General features: G+C 58.0%; 3 protein-coding genes across 11 annotated transcripts; all 3 read right to left on the bottom strand.

Annotated features, from left to right (window-relative positions):
- Positions 1-97: 97 nt before the first annotated feature.
- Positions 98-6,341, bottom strand: LOC147645904 (maestro heat-like repeat-containing protein family member 7). Of its 5 annotated transcripts, XM_086874130.1 has the most exons (17): positions 6,079-6,341; positions 5,468-5,826; positions 5,210-5,368; positions 4,875-4,939; positions 4,608-4,757; positions 4,271-4,419; positions 3,799-3,946; positions 3,362-3,549; positions 3,135-3,272; positions 2,738-2,852; positions 2,419-2,559; positions 2,051-2,227; positions 1,758-1,913; positions 1,493-1,594; positions 1,045-1,147; positions 708-764; positions 98-423 (listed from the first exon to the last, which is right to left on the bottom strand). In XM_086874130.1, exons 2-17 carry the CDS (start codon positions 5,592-5,594, stop codon positions 224-226), a joined length of 2,175 nt encoding a protein of 724 aa, XP_086730256.1. In that variant the 5' UTR covers positions 5,595-5,826; positions 6,079-6,341; the 3' UTR covers positions 98-223. The 5 variants fall into 5 exon arrangements, with proteins under 5 accessions (XP_086730256.1, XP_086730252.1, XP_086730254.1 ...); XM_086874126.1 differs by having other exon boundaries at positions 4,608-5,368; positions 6,079-6,312; XM_086874128.1 differs by having other exon boundaries at positions 3,362-3,946; positions 5,468-6,310.
- A 2,975-nt stretch (positions 6,342-9,316) lies between these two features.
- LOC147645903 (uncharacterized) lies at positions 9,317-11,374 on the bottom strand. The gene is made up of 5 exons (XM_086874133.1): positions 11,300-11,374; positions 10,712-10,813; positions 10,264-10,366; positions 9,927-9,983; positions 9,317-9,642 (listed from the first exon to the last, which is right to left on the bottom strand). The coding sequence occupies exons 1-5, from the start codon at positions 11,372-11,374 to the stop codon at positions 9,443-9,445; spliced, it is 537 nt and encodes a 178-aa protein (XP_086730259.1). The 3' UTR covers positions 9,317-9,442.
- On the bottom strand, positions 11,275-17,757 carry LOC147645902 (uncharacterized). 5 transcript variants are annotated; one of them, XM_086874122.1, is made up of 5 exons: positions 13,490-17,757; positions 13,018-13,165; positions 12,354-12,768; positions 11,957-12,071; positions 11,275-11,778 (listed from the first exon to the last, which is right to left on the bottom strand). In XM_086874122.1, the coding sequence occupies exons 3-5, from the start codon at positions 12,452-12,454 to the stop codon at positions 11,425-11,427; spliced, it is 570 nt and encodes a 189-aa protein (XP_086730248.1). In that variant the 5' UTR covers positions 12,455-12,768; positions 13,018-13,165; positions 13,490-17,757; the 3' UTR covers positions 11,275-11,424. The 5 variants fall into 3 exon arrangements, 3 of the variants coding, with proteins under 3 accessions (XP_086730248.1, XP_086730249.1, XP_086730250.1); XM_086874123.1 differs by lacking the exon at positions 13,490-17,757 and having other exon boundaries at positions 13,018-13,352; XM_086874124.1 differs by lacking the exons at positions 13,018-13,165; positions 13,490-17,757 and having other exon boundaries at positions 12,354-13,010.
- Positions 17,758-23,551: the final 5,794 nt, after the last annotated feature.

The following is a 23,551-nucleotide window of genomic DNA, read 5'->3' as shown; positions in this document are numbered from 1 at the left end:
TTGCTGAGCTGTGATTCCCCAAGTGGAATCACATTTTCCCCGCTTCCTCTATGCCCTGTACACCATGGGCAGCAAGATAAAGGTCTTGGGAAGTGACTGCCTATTATAATATATACTATATTTATATCCTAAAAGAAAATGAAAAGAAGAAAAGAACAATATTTAAGAAACAAAAAAAAATCTCTGCTGGTTCAGGTGGCCCCAGCAGACAGAGCCTGCCGGGTCAGTTGCCAGCAGAGCTCCAGCAGCGCAGCCAGCTGAGGCCCAACAGACGAGGCCGTGTCCTCCATGCCCTGCGCAGCTGAACTTGCAGGTTCTCCAAGATGGAATATCGAGCCGTCTCTACTGCCTGGGTGATGTAAAATGTTTGAATTGCCAGGTTTCCGATGGCAGGGCTGGTGTCACAAACCACGTTCTTAAGGGCTGGAAGAGAGATGAACAGAGCCACGGTCAGATTCCCAGACCTGCGGAGGCCCACGGAGAGCCCCCGGCCAGGGCCATCCCAGCCGGCTCTTGCCATGGCCAGCAGGGAGCAGGGACCAAGGGGATCAGCCCGAAGCTGCTGGCCACGAATGCCCCACGTGAAACCTCGGAGTGATCCACCCACGCCGCCCCTCATCCGCACATTGAGCAGAGACCTTCGCAGACAGTCCAGGACTTGCAGCTCCACCCAGCAGCCCCGCTGACAGCCCGCTGCCCTCACTCACATTTGTAAATTAGCTGCAGGTCTTCTTTCTGCCGCCTCAGGAGCCGCCCGGCCATCCCTGGGAACACAGAGCCTGTCAGGGCCCCAGCGGCACAGCTCCCTGCCAGCGGCGCTGCCAGCCCTGTGGCCACACGCCCTCCCGCCCCGGCAGGGCTCAGCCCGGGCCCGTGCCGCATCCTGACTCAGCCCAAGGGCACGGCTGCCAGAGGCCGGCAGCAGCAGCCCCGAGGGCAGGCGGGGCTCCAGGGCACCGGGCCCGGGTGCCGCTGCCGGGGCAGCAGTCGGGGCCGGGGCCGAGCTGTGGCGGGGCGGGGAGGGAGCCCGGGCTCGTGGCTCACCGATGAACCTGATGGCCGCCGCTCGCAGGGGCTCCTGTGGGCTCTGCAGGTACGGCAGGGCCCGACGCAGGTCCTCCGCCGCTCGGTTCCTGTCCTGTGCCAGCTGGAGAGAGCGGCAGGAGGGAAGGGTTGGCGCGGGCTCTGCCCCTCGGCCGGGCGCTGCCTGCCCGGCCAACCCTGAGGCCCGGCCAGCAGCCGCTGGCGCCGAGCTCTGCAAGGGGCAGAGGGCCGGCTGCTGCCCAGGGAGCCGCGGTGCCGCCCTGCCCTGCAGCCCCAGTGGATCGGGGCTCCATCGGAACCAGGCTCGGGACCACAGGAGCCTGAAGAAGAAGCCGTGCGGCCCCCGGGGGCGGCACTGGGCAGGGGCGCAGCTGCCAGCCCCACACACCGAGCGCTGGGGACAGCGGGCTTCTCCAGGCTGAGGCTGGGCCTTCCAAGCCGTCCTTACCAGGCACTCGGTGATCATCCACAGCTTCTTCTTTTTCACAGGTCTTTCAAGATCTCTCCTCTTCAGGAACTCGGCCGCACAAAGCAGCGTTGCCCAAGAAGCCTGGAGAGCAGCAGAGACCCGCAGATGGCCCCACAAGTCAGGACACAGGACCCGCCCGCATTCGTGTGCCAAGGCCAGGAGGAGGCTGCAGCCGGCAAGGTGCCAGGGCAGGAGGCGGCCGAGCCCCCTCCCCGGGTGACAGCAGCAGCCCAGGAATCCTCACCTCTGCCACCTGCTGGTTCTCGTCATGGCAGTGGAAGAAGAGAGGCAGCAGGCTGTGGTGCACGTGTGACTTCAGGGCCTTTTTTTCCTTTTCTGTTAGAAGAGTCATCAATGATCGGAAGAATAATATGGACACCAGCTGCACCTGGCTATTATCCTATATGAAAGGAAGGAAGGAAAAAAGACCTCAGCCCTGTCTGCATGGGGCTCAGCAGGGCGCAGGCCTGAGAATCCCCCGGGCACCAAGTGTCTGGGCAGCAGCCAGTGGCCTCGGCTGGGGGCACAGAGCCTTACGTGGTCAAAGAGTGGCAGGAGCGCCTCAGCCAGCTGCAGGGCAATGGGGCTGGGTATCAGCATGTCCTTGTCCAAGACGATAAAGCTGAGCACCATGACTGTCATCCTGACTATCTCTCCATCTGCATCCCACAGGAAATCTACAAGACTTTCAGTCAGGCTCCGCATTTTTTCAGCCTGTGTGGAAGACAAGTCTGTGAAACGCCACCCTGCTGCCACAGGGCCAAGAGGCCAAAGGCCTGTCCCAAAGCACTCAGGAAGAAGCAGGAGGCAGGAGAGCTGGCAGCAGCTGCCTCGGGGCCCGAAGCCCAGCCGAGCCCAAGGGACTGCGTTTCCCGGCGCAGCTTCAGCCACTGCCCACTTCTCACCATCGAGGGATCGTCAATCAACTTGAAAAGGGCCCTGAGCGCCAGGTGACGCTTGTCCCTGCTCTCGCTCCGCAGGTGCCTTGAGAAGATTTCCAGGACTCTGTTAGCGCTGCGTTCGCTCAAGTCCAGGTAGTCCAGGATCTGAAAGGCACAGGGCAGTGACAGGGGAGGCAGCCGGCAGGAGCCCAGAAACAAGACAGGAAACAGGGCCCGGGCAGCAGCACAAGGCATGGGCACCGTCCCAGGCAGCTTCAGCTATGAGAGGGCAGAGAGGTGGCAGGCAGCTCTGCAGGGAGGCACTTTTGGCCATCAGGCTCACCTCCACAAGGAATGCCAGGGCAGGCAGATCCCAGCGTGCCTCCTGTGTGCTGAGCAGCTGGAGCAGGTAGGGAACGATGCGGGAACACAAGGGGATAGAGGCAGACGACATCTCCCTGCCAGGGTGAAAAAGTAGCCCAGACTGTGAGCTGGGAGGACAAACATCTCCCAGGACTGATTGACAGAGTTCAGATCTTTGAGCACCATCCTGCAAGGATAGGGGACCTGGGCCCTTGGGGAGGTGACTCCTTGTGGGCACCCTCCTTTCCCAGCCTTTTCCAGTCTCCCTAGCCGTCCCTCGGTGACGAGGCCCTCTGGCCCACGACAGTGGGGACTGTGTTGGGCAACCTCAGCACGGGGCACAAATGCCAGAGGCAGTGGGGAGAAGGGGGTCTCACCTGGCCAGCAGACCCACGGCATAGTGGTGGGTGTCAGCAGAGAGCAGCTTGTCCCAGCCACGCTTGTGTTCCATTTCCACCACCACTTCCTCACGATGCATTTGGCACAGCAGGGACTTCAGGGCCTGCACTGCAAAGCTGTGTGCACAGCAAAGCCCAGGTCACGCTGGGAGCACTGGCTCGTGCCGTGGAGACATGGCAGGGACAGGAGGAGTGGGATAGAGCACCTGTTGGGGCTGATGGCAAGGCCGTGTTGCTCCTGGCATCCCTTCCAGAAGGCATTGAGATCCTCTGGCATCTCCAAAGTGCTGAAGAACACTTGGAAGAGCAGATGCACAAAGAGGCGGGGGAAATGCACCGTCACTACATGTGGGACGCAGGGCATCTGAAGGATCTTCCACATCAGCACAGTTGCCTGCAGAGGACAGAGAACCCTGAGACAGCGCTCAGTGCCGAGGTGTGCGGGTGGCAGGGCCTGAGCGTGGCAGGGAGCGGTCAGGGGAAACCCCTGGGGAGCTCCACGCCTGGTGCCCCTGAAGCTGCCCCTAGGCCAGGTTTCAGCCCAGTGCCTGAGGCAGGGAGATGCAGTTGGGGAAGGAGGAAACTGAGCTGCTGAAGAGGTGGCTTGCCAGGGGCTGAGCAAAGGCCAGTTGCAGAAACTCACAGCCAGGGCAAAGACACCCGTGTTGTCTCCATCAGAGGTGCGCGTGCTGTGCTCTGGCCAGTTCCCCAGCACATCGAGGACTATCCGGTATGCCCGCTCCGCTGTCCTGGGCGAGCACAAGATGGTCTTCCACATGGTCATAGCAGCTCTGCGGGGCGACAGCTCTGTCTCACGGGGGTCTCAGACACATCCCCGTGGCCTGGGCAGCAGTGGGGGGGAGCTGAGCTTGCTGCCAGCTCTGCCTCTGCCTGCTGCCCCTCGCCAGCAGCAGCAGCCAGGCAGCCCAGCCCTGTGGGGACAGGGCCCTGAGGGCCATGGCATGGCAGCAGGCTCGGGGACCGATGTAGCAGGGCTGGGAAAGGTCCCAGGTAGACAGGACCCTGGAAGTCTCTGTTGGTCAGACACCTGGGCCAGGCTGTGCAGGCTGATGGGCTGAGGAGCCCTGAGCCCTCTGGGCACGTGGGCCCCGTACCTGTCACACGTTGGGGCCACACGCAGGAGAGCAATGACCACGTCAGCGGGCTGTGCCTCGCTCAGATCCATCAGGGTCCTGTTCAGCCTGTGCTCAGAGAACTGATTGGCCATGAGCCACTGGTGGATGTACCTCACCATGGCAGGCACCTGGAGAAAGCACAAGGGGAGACTTGGAAAGCTGCCACAGGGAGTCAGGAATGTCCCCAGCTTCCCCAGAGAAGTGCTTCCCTTCTCAGCACGCTGCAATGGCCTCAAAGGCTTCGAGTGATCAGCAAGCGTGGCTTGGGAGGCCAAGCGATCCCTGGAGGATCAAACCCTGGCCACAGGCTGCTTACTTGCTTTTGACTGTAAAAACCCTCCTCTACAAGCATATCCAGCAGGGCAGCAGTGGCCTTGGTGTTGAAGATGTATGAATAAGGTCTGAGCCCAGTGGCCACGGCGCTGGTCCCTTCTTCCCGAATTCTCTTGATGAAGCTGCAAACCAGCTGTAGGAGAAGGGCAGGAGACAGAAACATCGGGGATGTTCCATGGAGTGCTCCAGGCGTGCTGCTGGGCTGAGCAGTGCCAGCAGGCCCAGCCCAGTTGGGGATGGCTGCAGGTACCTGCGCTGTTCTGCGGAAGAGGCCACCGCCAAGGTCCTGCTCTTGTGTCTGGGCCATGGCTGCATCTGGCAAAGAGCAGCCAGAGCTGAGGGGCTGCGGGAGAGGCCGGAGAACGCAGCCCAGCCCTGCGATCCCCAGGCAGGGACAGCCCCGCGGATGCCCCAGGGGATGGAGCACGGCCACTGCTGGGGGGGCAGCCCCAGCCCCTCTTTTATGCTGTCCATGGGTGTGTCTCCACAGGACAGGGTGGGATGGGATGAGATGGGATGCAATGGGATGGGATGGGGCCAAGATGGCCGCAGGCACCAGCCCTGTGGCCCAGCTCTGCCACTCACCCTCCTCCAGCGGCCGGAACTGCTGCACCTCTTCGGTCTCTGGTGCTGGGGCAGCTCCAGGGCCTTCTTCCTCTTCCTCCTCCTCCTCCTCCTGCACCCAGGCCAGCTTGGGCACTCTTGGGGGTCGCTGCTCCATATCATCTTCAACACTCTCCCATCCTTTCCATAGGAACAGCACCAGGGGATGGCATGGCATGCAATGGGATGGGGCCAAGCTGGCAACAGGCGCTAGCCCTAAGGCCGAGCTCTGCAACTCACCTTCCCGTGGTGCCTGGAACTCCTGCACCTCTTCAGTCTCCTGTGCCAGGACAGCTCCAGGGCCTTCTCCTTCCTCCTCCTCCTCAACCCAGGCCAACTTGGGCACTCTTGGGGGTCGCTGCTCCATGGCAGGGACTGGATTTATAGCTACTTGCAGGAGAGATGGCTCGGAAAAGCTCCGAGTCAGCAAGTCCTGCAGTCGTGCCTGGAAGGCACCTGCAAGACTCAAGTCCGGGCAAGACGGCAGGACAGCGAGTCCTGCACTTGTGTCTTGAGGGCTCCTGCCACAAGGACAGGAGGCTCCTCGTCAAGGTTTGAGGTCTGGTCTCAAGGGCAGTGACTGCAGGGATGGGCGACACCTCGGAAAAGCTCCGGGTCACCAAATCCCACGGTCTGCCTTGAGAGAACCTTGAGAAGCCTCGGCAAGGCCACAGGTCAGCAAGTGCTGCAGTCGTGCCTGGAAGGCACCTGCAAGACTCAAGTCCTGGCAAGACGGCAGGACAGCAAGTCCTGCACTTGTGTCTTGAGGGCTCCTGCCACAAGGACAGGAGGCTCCTCGTCAAGATTTGAGGTCTGGTCTCAAGGGCAGTGACTGCAGGGATGGGCGACACCTCGGAAAAGCCCCGGGTCACCAAGTCCCACGGTCTGCCCTTGACAGAACCTTAAGAAAGAAGCCTCGGCAAGGCCACAGGTCAGCAAGCCCTGTGGTCTGGCCTCGAGGTCACCTGTTGGAATAACGCTTCGGAAAAGCTCCGGGTCCGACACAAACGAGTGTGCTGTGCGGGGGCTCCTCACAGCACCGCTCTGACGCGTCCTGTCCCGTCGCGTGCACCGAGCACTGTGGCGTGGTCCTGTCACCGCCAGCTCCTATGCCACCACATGTCACAAAGGGCCCTCTGACACCCTGTCCCTTTCCATCCCATGGTGACCATATGTCACAAAGGGCCCTCACGCACCCTGCCAGCTGCCCTGGTTCCCCCTGCCCCCATCCCCCCAAAAATGGCCCAGGTTGGGAGGAATCTCTTGCCCAAAGGGTCTAAGACAGCCCAACAGGATCTTTAGGAATGCCTCAAACCATCAGCCAACGCTGCCCTGCTCTGCAGGCTCAGGGCAGCAGAAGGAGCCCCCAGGGCTGCCGACGCAGCCGCAGCAGGAAGGGCACGGGGCCTTGCACAGAAGCTGGCACGGCCTCCTTGGGACACGTCCCAGCTGGTGGCCATTCTAAACCTGCAGGTGTGACACAGACAAGGAACGTGTGGGCCAGGGCACGAATGCTGCTCTGAGCCCTGGGGCCCGGCCAGCACTGAAATCAGCAGGTGTGGCAGAGTCCCCGCCAAGGCAGACCTGCCACCCCACCCGAGCCCTGGCAGTGCTGGCACTCGTCTCCTGCCCCAGAGACCTGTACCCCTGGGGGGCTTCTGTGCCAGAGGGCAGCCAAAGCCCACATCTTTTTAGAATTTTTCCAAAGCCTGCCGACTGTTTTCAAGGTTTTCTTCCTATTTTCTCCCTAGTGCACAATCTCCAGAAATTGTGCTTTTCCATCCTTTTGCATTTATTAAATTGACCTGCAATGACCAATCAATCAAAATCCTGGGAAAACTTGAACTTCAGCTTGAACCCGGGCAAAATATTTATCTCCCACACTTGAAGCCATGAATTGCCAAGTACTGTCCCCGCTGTCATACCCTGTCCCCTGTAGGTGTGCTGATGCCATTTCAAAGGGGTTGCCAATGAAAACCAGTTTGAAGATTTTTGTAGTTTCCACATTGGCATTCAAATCCTTGACTAGAAAAATCACATGTCAAAATTTCTAGGATTCTTCCATACCAAAGCTGTCATCTTCACCCTGGATTTTAGAGTGTCTGAACAGTCACACAAGGTTTGAGTTTTAGACACTACAGAAGAAGTCTTTGCTGTTGGGCTATACCATGACATCAGCATATAGTCCTGATGATTCCTTTAGGCAGGAGCAGCAAACACAAGAATGAGCCAAACAAGCTATTCCTGTGTTCTCATGTCCTGCACAGCAGTAACTGGGAATTCAAGAATGGATTCAGGAAGCAATGGGTGCACAGGGAGCCACAAAGACTTTGGGATGCTGAAATGGACCAGCCTGGTGCCTGTGCCTGGGCTGCACCGGGCTGAGCTCCAACTGGACGATCTAACAATGGCTGAATGGACACACCGTGGGCCACAGGAGACTCCTGCTGCCAGTTCTGTGAGCTACAATATTCATTTGTGATTCACCAGATGATTTTTTCATCTTTGCTTGAAATCCAGGTGAGGAAAAGGTCAACATGGAGAAGTGTTCTTCCAATTCTAGTGACAGTTGTGTCTGCACACCACCTGTGCCCATGGCAGGGTGGTTGGAAGTGGATGATGTTTATGATACTTTGCAACACAAAATGTTCTGAGATTCTGTGATTCTCCAAGTGGAGTGGAAAACTAAGCCATGTAAGTCCCTGCTTTTTTTCAGTGCATGCTGCTTACTCCTTTGTTCCAATCAAGTCCAGGATTTTGTTTCATGTGTCTTTAAGGTGCCTGGACAGAAGAGAGGGAGGGCAGCTGCAGCACAGGGCTCATGTCCCATCAGAGTCTCTTACTCTCTCTCTCATGATGGCGCTGATGCCGCTGCCTTGGGACACCTGAGTGTGGAAGGCGAGCCCGCCCTCAAGCACGGCCATCCAAGTCAGTCAGGGGCACAGGCTGCAGCTGAAGCTGTCAAGCGTTGCTGTGAGGCTGGCAAATGAAGAGAAAGCCATTGTGGCCAATTCTGCTGAAGCCTTCTGCCAAACCAAAGGCAACTGTGCCCACAGCCTCCCCCGGTTTGGCACCCGGCTGCTGCGGACGCCTCACTTTGCAGGTGCCGACGTTGGGGCTGCTGCTGTTCCTGTGCACACTCTGCTGCTGTTCCTGTGCACACTCTGCTGCTGTTTCTGTGGGCTCCTGAGTCGCTTCAGCAGCAGCGACTGGGCAGCCCTGCTGGAGGAGACATCACCACCCTCCCCTTGGTGGCAGCAGCTCTGCGGACCCCGAGCTCTGTGTCAGGGGAGCCTCAGTCACAGCACCGTGTCCTGGGCAGCCGCGAGGGCCCGGGCTGGCGGCCAGCCCTGCCTCTGCCCACTGCCCCTTATCGCAGGCACCCAGTGGCCGTGGCCTGGCAGCACCCCCCTGCCCTGCATGTCCCCAGCCAGCCCAGCCTGGGCACACCTTGGGCTGTCCGCACCCTCCTGGAGGGGTGTTGTCCCAGCCTCGAGGGCTTCTGCTGCAGGCCTGGGAGACATTCTGGGGAAGTGCCAGGTCGGCCGGCTGTCAGGAAAAAGGTGGCTGCCCGGGGGCTGCTTATGCCCTCTGACACCCAATTCCTCAGGTCTTCCCACCGGTCCAGCCTTTCAGGGGCCTCCTGTCCCCTTTGGAGCCTCCAGCCTCCACACATGCCCCTCACGCCTTCCCACGCTTTTGTCCCGCCTGGGCCTCCACAGACCCTCATCCATTTACAGCCTCCCAGTGCCCTGTTCCCTCAGAGTCTCCCCCAGCGTGGACCAGCAGCAGCGCCACAGCCCCACAGGAGCTCCAGAGGAGCAGGATCAAGAGGCACGTGGGAGCCCTCAGCAACCCAGCCAGCACCACACGGGCACGAGGACACAGATGGCGGCGCTTCCTGGCTGAGACAGCATTTGTGCCTTCAGCAGAACCACCAAAGGCCAAGGGTTTCTGGCCATTTTCCCTGCACCACTGCATGCCTGGGCAGCTTGCTGAGCTGTGATTCCCCAAGTGGAATCACATTTTCCCCGCTTCCTCTATGCCCTGTACACCATGGGCAGCAAGATAAAGGTCTTGGGAAGTGACTGCCTATTATAATATATACTATATTTATATCCTAAAAGAAAATGAAAAGAAGAAAAGAACAATATTTAAGAAACAAAAAAAAATCTCTGCTGGTTCAGGTGGCCCCAGCAGACAGAGCCTGCCGGGTCAGTTGCCAGCAGAGCTCCAGCAGCGCAGCCAGCTGAGGCCCAACAGACGAGGCCGTGTCCTCCATGCCCTGCGCAGCTGAACTTGCAGGTTCTCCAAGATGGAATATCGAGCCGTCTCTACTGCCTGGGTGATGTAAAATGTTTGAATTGCCAGGTTTCCGATGGCAGGGCTGGTGTCACAAACCACGTTCTTAAGGGCTGGAAGAGAGATGAACAGAGCCACGGTCAGATTCCCAGACCTGCGGAGGCCCACGGAGAGCCCCCGGCCAGGGCCATCCCAGCCGGCTCTTGCCATGGCCAGCAGGGAGCAGGGACCAAGGGGATCAGCCCGAAGCTGCTGGCCACGAATGCCCCACGTGAAACCTCGGAGTGATCCACCCACGCCGCCCCTCATCCGCACATTGAGCAGAGACCTTCGCAGACAGTCCAGGACTTGCAGCTCCACCCAGCAGCCCCGCTGACAGCCCGCTGCCCTCACTCACATTTGTAAATTAGCTGCAGGTCTTCTTTCTGCCGCCTCAGGCGCCGCCCGGCCATCCCTGGGAACACAGAGCCTGTCAGGGCCCCAGCGGCACAGCTCCCTGCCAGCGGCGCTGCCAGCCCTGTGGCCACACGCCCTCCCGCCCCGGCAGGGCTCAGCCCGGGCCCGTGCCGCATCCTGACTCAGCCCAAGGGCACGGCTGCCAGAGGCCGGCAGCAGCAGCCCCGAGGGCAGGCGGGGCTCCAGGGCGTGGGGCCCGGGTGCCGCTGCCGGGGCAGCAGTCGGGGCCGGGGCCGAGCTGTGGCGGGGCGGGGAGGGAGCCCGGGCTCGTGGCTCACCGATGAACCTGATGGCCGCTGCTCGCAGGGGCTCCTGTGGGCTCTGCAGGTACGGCAGGGCCCGACGCAGGTCCTCCGCCGCTCGGTTCCTGTCCTGTGCCAGCTGGAGAGAGCGGCAGGAGGGAAGGGTTGGCGCGGGCTCTGCCCCTCGGCCGGGCGCTGCCTGCCCGGCCAACCCTGAGGCCCGGCCAGCAGCCGCTGGCGCCGAGCTCTGCAAGGGGCAGAGGGCCGGCTGCTGCCCAGGGAGCCGCGGTGCCGCCCTGCCCTGCAGCCCCAGTGGATCGGGGCTCCATCGGAACCAGGCTCGGGACCACAGGAGCCTGAAGAAGAAGCCGTGCGGCCCCCGGGGGCGGCACTGGGCAGGGGCGCAGCTGCCAGCCCCACACACCGAGCGCTGGGGACAGCGGGCTTCTCCAGGCTGAGGCTGGGCCTTCCAAGCCGTCCTTACCAGGCACTCGGTGATCATCCACAGCTTCTTCTTTTTCACAGGTCTTTCAAGATCTCTCCTCTTCAGGAACTCGGCCGCACAAAGCAGCGTTGCCCAAGAAGCCTGGAGAGCAGCAGAGACCCGCAGATGGCCCCACAAGTCAGGACACAGGACCCGCCCGCATTCGTGTGCCAAGGCCAGGAGGAGGCTGCAGCCGGCAAGGTGCCAGGGCAGGAGGCGGCCGAGCCCCCTCCCCGGGTGACAGCAGCAGCCCAGGAATCCTCACCTCTGCCACCTGCTGGTTCTCGTCATGGCAGTGGAAGAAGAGAGGCAGCAGGCTGTGGTGCACGTGTGACTTCAGGGCCTTTTTTTCCTTTTCTGTTAGAAGAGTCATCAATGATCGGAAGAATAATATGGACACCAGCTGCACCTGGCTATTATCCTATATGAAAGGAAGGAAGGAAAAAAGACCTCAGCCCTGTCTGCATGGGGCTCAGCAGGGTGCAGGCCTGAGAATCCCCCGGGCACCAAGTGTCTGGGCAGCAGCCAGTGGCCTCGGCTGGGGGCACAGAGCCTTACGTGGTCAAAGAGTGGCAGGAGCGCCTCAGCCAGCTGCAGGGCAATGGGGCTGGGTATCAGCATGTCCTTGTCCAAGACGATAAAGCTGAGCACCACGACTGTCATCCTGACTATCTCTCCATCTGCATCCCACAGGAAATCTACAAGACTTTCAGTCAGGCTCCGCATTTTTTCAGCCTGTGTGGAAGACAAGTCTGTGAAACGCCACCCTGCTGCCACAGGGCCAAGAGGCCAAAGGCCTGTCCCAAAGCACTCAGGAAGAAGCAGGAGGCAGGAGAGCTGGCAGCAGCTGCCTCGGGGCCCGAAGCCCAGCCAAGCCCAAGGGACTGCGTTTCCCGGCGCAGCTTCAGCCACTGCCCACTTCTCACCATCGAGGGATCGTCAATCAACTTGAAAAGGGCCCTGAGCGCCAGGTGACGCTTGTCCCTGCTCTCGCTCCGCAGGTGCCTTGAGAAGATTTCCAGGACTCTGTTAGCGCTGCGTTCGCTCAAGTCCAGGTAGTCCAGGATCTGAAAGGCACAGGGCAGTGACAGGGGAGGCAGCCGGCAGGAGCCCAGAAACAAGACAGGAAACAGGGCCCGGGCAGCAGCACAAGGCATGGGCACCGTCCCAGGCAGCTGCAGCTATGAGAGGGCAGAGAGGTGGCAGGCAGCTCTGCAGGGAGGCACTTTTGGCCATCAGGCTCACCTCCATAAGGAATGCCAGGGCAGGCAGATCCCAGCGTGCCTCCTGTGTGCTGAGCAGCTGGAGCAGGTAGGGAACGATGCGGGAACACAAGGGGATAGAGGCAGACGACATCTCCCTGCCAGGGTGAAAAAGTAGCCCAGACTGTGAGCTGGGAGGACAAACATCTCCCAGGACTGATTGACAGAGTTCAGATCTTTGAGCACCATCCTGCAAGGATAGGGGACCTGGGCCCTTGGGGAGGTGACTCCTTGTGGGCACCCTCCTTTCCCAGCCTTTTCCAGTCTCCCTAGCCGTCCCTCGGTGACGAGGCCCTCTGGCCCACGACAGTGGGGACTGTGTTGGGCAACCTCAGCACGGGGCACAAATGCCAGAGGCAGTGGGGAGAAGGGGGTCTCACCTGGCCAGCAGACCCACGGCATAGTGGTGGGTGTCAGCAGAGAGCAGCTTGTCCCAGCCACGCTTGTGTTCCATTTCCACCACCACTTCCTCACGATGCATTTGGCACAGCAGGGACTTCAGGGCCTGCACTGCAAAGCTGTGTGCACAGCAAAGCCCAGGTCATGCTGGGAGCACTGGCTCGTGCCGTGGAGACATGGCAGGGACAGGAGGAGTGGGATAGAGCACCTGTTGGGGCTGATGGCAAGGCCGTGTTGCTCCTGGCATCCCTTCCAGAAGGCATTGAGATCCTCTGGCATCTCCAAAGTGCTGAAGAACACTTGGAAGAGCAGATGCACAAAGAGGCGGGGGAAATGCACCGTCACTACATGTGGGACGCAGGGCATCTGAAGGATCTTCCACATCAGCACAGTTGCCTGCAGAGGACAGAGAACCCTGAGACAGCGCTCAGTGCCGAGGTGTGCGGGTGGCAGGGCCTGAGTGTGGCAGGGAGCGGTCAGGGGAAACCCCTGGGGAGCTCCACGCCTGGTGCCCCTGAAGCTGCCCCTAGGCCAGGTTTCAGCCCAGTGCCTGAGGCAGGGAGATGCAGTTGGGGAAGGAGGAAACTGAGCTGCTGAAGAGGTGGCTTGCCAGGGGCTGAGCAAAGGCCAGTTGCAGAAACTCACAGCCAGGGCAAAGACACCCGTGTTGTCTCCATCAGAGGTGCGCTTGCTGTGCTCTGGCCAGTTCCCCAGCACATCGAGGACTATCCGGTATGCCCGCTCCGCTGTCCTGGGCGAGCACAAGATGGTCTTCCACATGGTCATAGCAGCTCTGCGGGGCGACAGCTCTGTCTCACGGGGGTCTCAGACACATCCCCGTGGCCTGGGCAGCAGTGGGGGGGAGCTGAGCTTGCTGCCAGCTCTGCCTCTGCCTGCTGCCCCTCGCCAGCAGCAGCAGCCAGGCAGCCCAGCCCTGTGGGGACAGGGCCCTGAGGGCCATGGCATGGCAGCAGGCTCGGGGACCGATGTAGCAGGGCTGGGAAAGGTCCCAGGTAGACAGGACCCTGGAAGTCTCTGTTGGTCAGACACCTGGGCCAGGCTGTGCAGGCTGATGGGCTGAGGAGCCCTGAGCCCTCTGGGCACGTGGGCCCCGTACCTGTCACACGTTGGGGCCACACGCAGGAGAGCAATGACCACGTCAGCGGGCTGTGCCTCGCTCAGATCCATCAGGGTCCTGTTCAGCCTGTGCTCAGAGAACTGATTGGCCATGAGCCACTGGTGGATGTACCTCACCATGGCAGGCACCTGGAGAAAGCACAAGGGGAGACTTGGAAAGCTGCCACAGGGAGTCAGGAATGTCCCCAGCTTCCCCAGAGAAGTGCTTCCCTTCTCAGCACGCTGCAATGGCCTCAAAGGCTTCGAGTGATCAGCAAGCGTGGCTTGGGAGGCCAAGCGATCCCTGGAGGATCAAACCCTGGCCACAGGCTGCTTACTTGCTTTTGACTGTAAAAACCCTCCTCTACAAGCATATCCAGCAGGGCAGCAGTGGCCTTGGTGTTGAAGATGTATGAATAAGGTCTGAGCCCAGTGGCCACGGCGCTGGTCCCTTCTTCCCGAATTCTCTTGATGAAGCTGCAAACCAGCTGTAGGAGAAGGGCAGGAGACAGAAACATCGGGGATGTTCCATGGAGTGCTCCAGGCGTGCTGCTGGGCTGAGCAGTGCCAGCAGGCCCAGCCCAGTTGGGGATGGCTGCAGGTACCTGCGCTGTTCTGCGGAAGAGGCCACCGCCAAGGTCCTGCTCTTGTGTCTGGGCCATGGCTGCATCTGGCAAAGAGCAGCCAGAGCTGAGGGGCTGCGGGAGAGGCCGGAGAACGCAGCCCAGCCCTGCGATCCCCAGGCAGGGACAGCCCCGCGGATGCCCCAGGGGATGGAGCACGGCCACTGCTGGGGGGGCAGCCCCAGCCCCTCTTTTATGCTGTCCATGGGTGTGTCTCCACAGGACAGGGTGGGATGGGATGAGATGGGATGCAATGGGATGGGATGGGGCCAAGATGGCCGCAGGCACCAGCCCTGTGGCCCAGCTCTGCCACTCACCCTCCTCCAGCGGCCGGAACTGCTGCACCTCTTCGGTCTCTGGTGCTGGGGCAGCTCCAGGGCCTTCTTCCTCTTCCTCCTCCTCCTCCTCCTGCACCCAGGCCAGCTTGGGCACTCTTGGGGGTCGCTGCTCCATATCATCTTCAACACTCTCCCATCCTTTCCATAGGAACAGCACCAGGGGATGGCATGGCATGCAATGGGATGGGGCCAAGCTGGCAACAGGCGCTAGCCCTAAGGCCGAGCTCTGCAACTCACCCTCCCGTGGTGCCTGGAACTCCTGCACCTCTTCAGTCTCCTGTGCCAGGACAGCTCCAGGGCCTTCTCCTTCCTCCTCCTCCTCAACCCAGGCCAACTTGGGCACTCTTGGGGGTCGCTGCTCCATGGCAGGGACTGGATTTATAGCTACTTGCAGGAGAGATGGCTCGGAAAAGCTCCGAGTCAGCAAGTCCTGCAGTCGTGCCTGGAAGGCACCTGCAAGACTCAAGTCCGGGCAAGACGGCAGGACAGCGAGTCCTGCACTTGTGTCTTGAGGGCTCCTGCCACAAGGACAGGAGGCTCCTCGTCAAGGTTTGAGGTCTGGTCTCAAGGGCAGTGACTGCAGGGATGGGCGACACCTCGGAAAAGCTCCGGGTCACCAAATCCCACGGTCTGCCTTGAGAGAACCTTGAGAAGCCTCGGCAAGGCCACAGGTCAGCAAGTGCTGCAGTCGTGCCTGGAAGGCACCTGCAAGACTCAAGTCCTGGCAAGACGGCAGGACAGCAAGTCCTGCACTTGTGTCTTGAGGGCTCCTGCCACAAGGACAGGAGGCTCCTCGTCAAGATTTGAGGTCTGGTCTCAAGGGCAGTGACTGCAGGGATGGGCGACACCTCGGAAAAGCCCCGGGTCACCAAGTCCCACGGTCTGCCCTTGACAGAACCTTAAGAAAGAAGCCTCGGCAAGGCCACAGGTCAGCAAGCCCTGTGGTCTGGCCTCGAGGTCACCTGTTGGAATAACGCTTCGGAAAAGCTCCGGGTCCGACACAAACGAGTGTGCTGTGCGGGGGCTCCTCACAGCACCGCTCTGACGCGTCCTGTCCCGTCGCGTGCACCGAGCACTGTGGCGTGGTCCTGTCACCGCCAGCTCCTATGCCACCACATGTCACAAAGGGCCCTCTGACACCCTGTCCCTTTCCATCCCATGGTGACCATATGTCACAAAGGGCCCTCACGCACCCTGCCAGCTGCCCTGGTTCCCCCTGCCCCCATCCCCCCAAAAATGGCCCAGGTTGGGAGGAATCTCTTGCCCAAAGGGTCTAAGACAGCCCAACAGGATCTTTAGGAATGCCTCAAACCATCAGCCAACGCTGCCCTGCTCTGCAGGCTCAGGGCAGCAGAAGGAGCCCCCAGGGCTGCCGACGCAGCCGCAGCAGGAAGGGCACGGGGCCTTGCACAGAAGCTGGCACGGCCTCCTTGGGACACGTCCCAGCTGGTGGCCATTCTAAACCTGCAGGTGTGACACAGACAAGGAACGTGTGGGCCAGGGCACGAATGCTGCTCTGAGCCCTGGGGCCCGGCCAGCACTGAAATCAGCAGGTGTGGCAGAGTCCCCGCCAAGGCAGACCTGCCACCCCACCCGAGCCCTGGCAGTGCTGGCACTCGTCTCCTGCCCCAGAGACCTGTACCCCTGGGGGGCTTCTGTGCCAGAGGGCAGCCAAAGCCCACATCTTTTTAGAATTTTTCCAAAGCCTGCCGACTGTTTTCAAGGTTTTCTTCCTATTTTCTCCCTAGTGCACAATCTCCAGAAATTGTGCTTTTCCATCCTTTTGCATTTATTAAATTGACCTGCAATGACCAATCAATCAAAATCCTGGGAAAACTTGAACTTCAGGTTGAACCCGGGCAAAATATTTATCTCCCACACTTGAAGCCATGAATTGCCAAGTACTGTCCCCGCTGTCATACCCTGTCCCCCGTAGGTGTGCTGATGCCATTTCAAAGGGGTTGCCAATGAAAACCAGTTTGAAGATTTTTGTAGTTTCCACATTGGCATTCAAATCCTTGACTAGAAAAATCACATGTCAAAATTTCTAGGATTCTTCCATACCAAAGCTGTCATCTTCACCCTGGATTTTAGAGTGTCTGAACAGTCACACAAGGTTTGAGTTTTAGACACTACAGAAGAAGTCTTTGCTGTTGGGCTATACCATGACATCAGCATATAGTCCTGATGATTCCTTTAGGCAGGAGCAGCAAACACAAGAATGAGCCAAACAAGCTATTCCTGTGTTCTCATGTCCTGCACAGCAGTAACTGGGAATTCAAGAATGGATTCAGGAAGCAATGGGTGCACAGGGAGCCACAAAGACTTTGGGATGCTGAAATGGACCAGCCTGGTGCCTGTGCCTGGGCTGCACCGGGCTGAGCTCCAACTGGACGATCTAACAATGGCTGAATGGACACACCGTGGGCCACAGGAGACTCCTGCTGCCAGTTCTGTGAGCTACAATATTCATTTCAAAGGTGAGATAACCTTTATAAAGTACATAGTGGAAAAAGTTAAAATTTTTGATATTGTGTTTTACCTTAAGATTATTGTTTCTACCTTGTATGATTCCATAATCCATTCAGTAATTCAAGGAATACTGAACAGAAAGTAACTATAATAGCTCAAAAAAATGTTAACCAAATTTGAGAGAGAGTGGAAAAAACTTGATGCAGCACAAGAAATGTTAAAGAAATTAGAAATGGAAATAAAGTGAATGCAAAAAATGAGATTATTGAGAATATAGAAAAAATACTAAGATTCAAGTTGGTTTTTTTTAAAAGCATGAATCAATGTGGTCAAAAAGAGAAATGCGGGATTGCAGTAAAAGGAATTGATTTGTCCTAACTAAATAGTAACTGTTATTGAAGTTATTATTCGAAGCAATCAAAAGAATCAGTGTTACAAGGCAGATGCAGCGCTTTACAGATGTTACATGTTAAAATTGAGGTACAGGATGTAGTCTGGAAGATAAGTGATGTCCCAAGATGAAAATGGCCTTGAGATAGACTGTCGCCCTGAAAACTCAGCTTCTGAGCTTGCTGACATAGTTTTCTAAGGACTTTCCCAGGAGAGTAACTGTAAACATAGATATGTGTACATTCTTTCTCTTACACGTCTTGTGATGGGCATCTCTCATGGCCAGTGCAGTGAGAAAGTGTTATCCTGACCATCCAATCCCTGGCCATGGTCAGAAGCCTATAAATCCTGGGAGGAAAAATAAATTCTGCACTTTCTTTCACCACACCTCAACCTGTGTCCGTGTGATCTATTCATCTTCAGCGGTAACATCTGGGGAACCCCGACGTGTCTTGCACGTGTGTTACAGGGTACTGTCTAGCCTGTGGCTATGGATGGTTTTGGGCTTTCTCTCAGCGAAGGCCTGGTTCTGGAAATATGGCATGCGGTGTCTGATCAGAGAGGGATTGATGTTTCATATGCTGACTTTCAGCGATTGTGTGAGTATGGGAGAATTGAGGGGTTTTTCCCTGTGGTTGAAGCGATTTTTTCACAGTCAGCTTGGGACCCTTTAGGCGATTCCCTGATTGAGGCTCTGCTGGTCGGTTATGAGCCTCGGCTGCTCCGGCTGCTCGGGATCTGGCGAAGGTGCGACGGATTGAACGGGGCCGCCGCGGGACCGGTGGGTGTGACCCCGCCTCGACCGGCGCCCCGGCGGTGTAGGCCCAGGGCGGGGTTGGATCCCTGCCAGCAGGCCGTTGGGAGCGCTGCGGACCCAGGGGGTGTAACGCCGCCTCGGCCCATGCCCCGGCGGTGGAAGCCCGGGGCGGACTCGCCTCCTCCGTGTGCCCTCCTGGCACAGACCGATGGGGGGGTGCTTGAACGGGGGGCGGCACCCACCCTGGGGGATGCCTCAGGGCCGGTCCCGTGTCCCTGCTGCGGCTGGGCCATGCCCTGCCCCGCGGTGGGGGACGGGCAGGGCCCGGGCTCCACGCCGGTGGCCGCGCACGCTTTTCCAGCAGAGGAGCAGCTGGCACCGCTTCTTGGACCTTTCGCCCCGAAGAAACGCTGTTAGGGGCAGTTCTGAGCGCTGCCCGCCCCGCGCCGGATTCGTGGGGGGTGGGGGCGGGTTCTGCGAGTGGTGCCGATGCCAAGCCGTGTTCTGCCAGCCCCATGCTGCCGGATTCCCATCCTGCGAGCCTGGATTGTCCCCTTGCAGCAGAGCAGGACGGTGCTGCGGCTTCGCAGGCTGTGCCTCTACCGGCGCCTCGGTCCTTCCCGGCGCTGGAGGTGGGCTGTGCTGAACTGCCTCCAGCCCCCCCCGCCTCGGGTTCCCGGGCATCACCCGAGCCTGTGGCTGGAGCCGGCCCTCCCCCGCCACCTCCTGCGGCCGCGGCAGACCAAGGTCCTGCGCGAGTTACCACTGGCTCGGGTGGTGCTGCCGCAGGGGCGAAGTCAGTGGCCTTGACGGGCCAGGGGTCCCAGGCTGCTGGAGCTTCTTCAGCTGGCCTGTGGACCTTGTCCTCTTGTCAGATGACTGTGCAGCTGAGCGTATCAGGCATTCCATGTGTTTCTGAATGCTTTGGTCCGGTGGGTGAAGGCATGAGTGCTCTTCTTGTGGCGTGGATGAATACCGTGTTCATGCTCAAGGCACTATTGCTCACCCAGGGGACGTTGATTCGGAATTCCTGGGGTGCATTTCTGCCATGGGTTCCACACTCACCCCTCCTGTTCCTATCCCTGCAGGACCTGGATTTGCTCACCTTGTGCCTTTTGAGTTTTATGTTCGCAGAGCTGAGAACCAGCTGTGGGGAGATGGTGGCTTCGGGTTCCCTGGACCTCCCTGGGTCACTGGACTGCTGTTCTGACAGCCAGGGATCATCCTGAATGGGTCTACACCATCCATCTCCTGTCCATCCTTGGTGAGGTGCTGTCAGAGATTAGCTTCTGCGGGTTTTTGACACTGGCATGGACATCACGATTGTCAGGTTTGCTGATGGGCCCCAGAGTGACCCTTGGAGCCGATGCTGACAGATTCTATGCAAAGAAGAACTTGAGACTGACTCTTTGTTCAGCAGATTCTGTTGTCCTTTCCCATGATAGACTAGTCACCCTCCGTGACTTGATGCAAGAACAGTTGGATCACAGTGATCTGGAGTTTCAACCAGTCCCTGGGACATTCCTGTTTTCTGTGTCAAGAACAAGTCTGGGAAATGGAAGTTATTGCAAGACCTCCAGAAAGTTCATGCTATGATGGAAAGCATGGGGATGTTGCAGGCTAGCATGCCTTCACCTGCCATGCTTCCTGCTGATTGGCTAGTCCTCATTGTGGATCTGAAGGATTGTTCTTTGCAATTCCTTTGCATCCTGATGACAGACCCAAATTTGCCTTTCTGGTGCCAGCTATCATTAATGCTGAGCCCACACAGAGATATCAATGGAGATTTTGCCATAAGGCCTGCAAAATTTGCTGGCATTTGCCAATGATATGGAGCTGCAAGTGACTCCAGAAACAACCTCCTTGAAATTATTTGAGGGTCAAAATAATTTTTGGGACGAACAGTCCCGCATCTGGAGGTGCAATTCTTTTTTTTTGCATTCAGTGCAGACACTGCATGAATGATGTCCAAATATTAATGGAGTTTTACATGGTTGTGTCCTCATATGGGACTGACCACGACTAAACTGTCTCCCTTGTTTGGTCTATTAAAGGGGGACTCTGATTTAAAGTCACCTCTGACACTGACCCCAGAGGCACTGTAGATGCTGGAGGAGGTTCTGCAAGCAGTTTCTGCTCCTCAAGTTTATTAGATTAATCTTTCCATTGATGTCGCTGTTTTGTTTTTAGGTTGGTGGTTTTTGTTTTATTTTTTTGGAGAGTCATGAGTTTAGATCAGCCCAATTGATGGAATTACAGGCTGCTGTCAGAGCATTTCATAAGTTTTCCCAGGCGCCTTTCAATCTGGCCATGGATTCTGCCTCTGTGACCAAATTGAGAGCCATCCACAAGCAGGTGTTGATGTTGGACAATTGTTTCATTTATTTTTGAGTTTTGTTGGTTTTCTGCTTTTTTTTCAAAAAAAAAAAAAAGGTTTTTTTTGTAATAATGAAAGGGTGAGCTATCACCCTGAAATTACAGCCTTCTGATTGTATGGAGTATTGTATTTTCCTATTATTTATCTTTTTGATTGTTTATAATGTTGCTAGTTTCTTTGTTCATTTTTCTTTTTTCTTTTCTTTTTGTTAAACCAAAAAAGGGGAGATGTAGCCCTGAAAACTCAGCTTCTGAGCTTGCTGACATGGTTTTCTAAGGACTTTCCCAAGAGAGTAGCTGTAAACATAGATATGTGTACATTCTTTCTGTTACACGTCTTGTGATGGGCATCTCTCATGGCCAGTGCAGTGAGAAAAATGTTATCCTGACCATCCAATCCCTGGCTGTGGTCAGAAGCCTATAAATCCTGGGAGGAAATAAACTATAAACTCTGCTCTTCTTTTCAGCACACCTCCACCTGTGTCCGCATGATCTATTCATCTTCAGCGGTAACAGTATCCTAGTTCTTGTCATCCAGAACCATGGAAAAATCAGGGGTGCTGTTGCATCTCTGTTGCAATGTGATGTGTCCGACCCACTATAATATTTTTTCCCCTGATCTATCATGCTGAGAACCATGCAAGGCTGTAGAGAGGTCAAGACAACCTCTGTTTTTAAAACTCTGCCCTGCAGCTATTCCTTACGGTGCTGTCAGCAGGGAAGACATTTTGTCTTCTAAAACCTTACTTCTGATAGTGTTTCCCATCTGAAAACTATCTGGGCCAGGGGCAGCACCCAGGGACCTGCCCTGCCTGGGGGAACTTAAAACTGGATCTTATAACTAAGTATCAGAAACAAGGGCACACACTCTGTATTCCAGACTCCAACATTTTATTCTTATTCTTAATTTTCCATGTTTTAAGTACTACTATGTCTTGATCTACTTCAGCTTCCACCTCTTCTTCCTAATATTCCTATTCTTATTCTTTATCATTTTTTGGTTTCTGGAGGGTCTTATGCAGGTTTTAGGGGGGGGGGGGGGGGCGGGGGTTGGGTTTTTTTCTTTCCTACTACTACTTCCTAAATACAACTTTCTTTTCTTTTGTTAGAATTGTGTGTGTTGCAGTCCAGCAGGCCGCCGTCATGTCCTGGGAGCAACACCTCCTGCCTGTGTCCATTCCTCATGGCCAAAGTGCCACAGGATCAGCAAAGTCCTTTCCGAAGGAGAGGAAATGGCCTTGGAGTCCAGCAGGGAGGAGCTGGAGCCAGTGTCCCTGCAAAGGGCCAAGAGCCGTGTGGCTGTGGCCCTTGGGGACCCGGTGCAGGGGTGCCACTGGCAGTGCCAGGCTGCCGCTGGGAGCCGATGACTTTCCAGGTGCCTTCCTGGCCGGATGATGGGCCGGGATGCAGCGCTGAGCCCCGGCAGTGAGGGTCCCCCTTTGGGTGCTGCTTTGGGCTGCCGTGTGCCCTCGGGGAGCCGCCCCGGGGGTGCCGCAGAGCGGCCGCAGGGCCAGCGCAGGCCGGGGCAGCCCGTGCGGCTACCTCGGGGCACCGGGCAGGCCGCGGGGCAGCCGCCATCTGCAGCCTGGTGCTGCTGCCAGCGGGCGCTAATCCTGTGGCTGTGCCGCCAGGCAGGGGCAGCGGAACAGCCCCCGCAGCCCCCGCAGCCCCCGCCTCAAGAGCGAGCGGCCTTTCCTGTGGGGAAGTGGCTGCCCAGGAGAAGAGACATCTTCCACTGTGGCTTGGGCTGCCAGAGGGCCAGGCCCGGCACAGAGTTGCTCTTGTGGGCACAGCTCGGGTTCCTAGCTCTCCACCCAAGCTTCTCGAGGGACAGGCAGCAGGCTTTCCTCTTGGGCTAAATCTGCCAGTCTCTGCTGCCTGGCCTCTTCTCCTTCCTCGTGCAGCTCCAGGACGCTCACCTCATCCCAGTCATCGTCCTCCCGCTGCCAGGGCTTGAGCTGGCTGCACAGGATGTCACAGTATTCCCTGCTGTCCTGAGCCAGTTCTCCATCAGTGTCATCATCCCAGCTGGACCTGGAGGATTTTCTCTTTGCTTTGCCTCCAGTCACCTCCTGGCCATCCAGGGACAGCTCTTGCTTGTGGCAAGCTTCCCAGTCCAAGAGTGCCCGGCAGCTCGTGCCTTCTCCTGGGGACAGCCGCTGCTCAGGAGATTCTTCCCAATCTGAAAATTCCTGACAGTGATCGCTGTCTGCCTGCCACAGCTCCTGCTCCCTGCACTCGTCCCACTCGGAGACAAGTGGGGAGGGCTCTTGCTCCTTGCCCTCATCCCAGTCCCAGAAATGCCAGGAGCTCCCCCATACTTGGACCAGCTCTTGCTCAAGGCCTTCTTCCCACTCAGAGAGCTCCTGGCAGCTATGGGCTTCTCCTGGGCACAGCTGTGGCTGAGTGCAGGCTTCCCCTGGAGTCCCTTGCTGGAACTTGTTCATTTCTCCTTGGCAGACCTCTGCCTCTTCCTCAGCGCAGGACTCCACGGCTCCTCTCCTCCCTCTGCTTGCCCTCTCAGCCTCCTCCTGCTGCTCCCTCAAGGCTTGGGCTCTCTGTGAGCCGGGCCAGGGCCTGTGGGGCTGGGACTTGGGCTTTGCCTTCTCCTCCTGCATGCCTGCAGTCCTCTGGCGCACACAGGTACCTGGACACAGCCACTGTCCTGGGACAGACCCGGGCCCCGCAAGCCCTTTATATACTCCCCAGCTGGGGAGGGGCTCTGCCATGTCACAATGGACTTTGGGCACCGCAAGGTCCCGCGTCACCACAGCCCCTGATGCATCGTGCCTGTGTCACAAAGGCCACCCCGGCACCCCGTGCCTGTGTCACAAAGGCCACCGCGGCACCCCGTGCCTGTGTCACAAAGGCCACCGCGGCACCCCTTCAAAAGCCCAAGGCACCAGGAGCAGCCGGGAGCAGCTCTGGCCTTGGGGGATTGCCGCCCCTTTTCTGAGTCGCTCCTTCAAATGATCAGGAGTGGCTGGGGCCAAGTGAAGGTGCAAAAGGAGACCGTGTGTGTCTTTGTTTGAAAGACAGGGGCCTGCTAAGGGAGGCAGGAGGCTCCTTTGCAATGGAAAATGTAAACCCCCTCGCTCCCAATTATT

This window comes from Cyanistes caeruleus, unplaced genomic scaffold (assembly GCF_971803275.1).
Source record: "Cyanistes caeruleus unplaced genomic scaffold, bCyaCae1.hap1.1 HAP1_SCAFFOLD_145, whole genome shotgun sequence".
NCBI classification, from domain to species: Eukaryota; Metazoa; Chordata; class Aves; order Passeriformes; family Paridae; genus Cyanistes; species Cyanistes caeruleus.
The sequence above is the reverse complement of the archived record's forward strand: the minus strand, read 5'-3'. Positions and strand labels throughout refer to the sequence as shown.

Bases quoted from the DNA above. Each gene is read 5' to 3' on its own strand.
- LOC147645902 (XM_086874122.1), bottom strand. From the start codon at position 12,454: ATGCATCGTGAGGAAGTGGTGGTGGAAATGGAACACAAGCGTGGCTGG. The intron at 12,072-12,353 runs GTGAGACCCCCT...TCACCCTGGCAG, and splicing joins GCCGTGGGTCTGCTGGCCAG to GGAGATGTCGTCTGCCTCTA. The intron at 11,779-11,956 runs GTGAGCCTGATG...TGTGCCTTTCAG, and splicing joins CCCTGGCATTCCTTATGGAG to ATCCTGGACTACCTGGACTT.
- LOC147645903 (XM_086874133.1), bottom strand. From the start codon at position 11,374: ATGACAGTCGTGGTGCTCAGCTTTATCGTCTTGGACAAGGACATGCTG. The intron at 9,984-10,263 runs GTGAGCCACGAG...CTGTGTTCCCAG, and splicing joins AGCGGCCATCAGGTTCATCG to GGATGGCCGGGCGGCGCCTG. The intron at 9,643-9,926 runs GTGAGTGAGGGC...TCTCTCTTCCAG, and splicing joins CCTGCAGCTAATTTACAAAT to CCCTTAAGAACGTGGTTTGT.
- LOC147645904 (XM_086874126.1), bottom strand. From the start codon at position 5,594: ATGGAGCAGCGACCCCCAAGAGTGCCCAAGTTGGCCTGGGTTGAGGAG. The intron at 5,369-5,467 runs GTGAGTTGCAGA...TCCTATGGAAAG, and splicing joins GTTCCAGGCACCACGGGAAG to GATGGGAGAGTGTTGAAGAT. The intron at 3,947-4,270 runs GTACGGGGCCCA...GTCGCCCCGCAG, and splicing joins GTGGCCCCAACGTGTGACAG to AGCTGCTATGACCATGTGGA.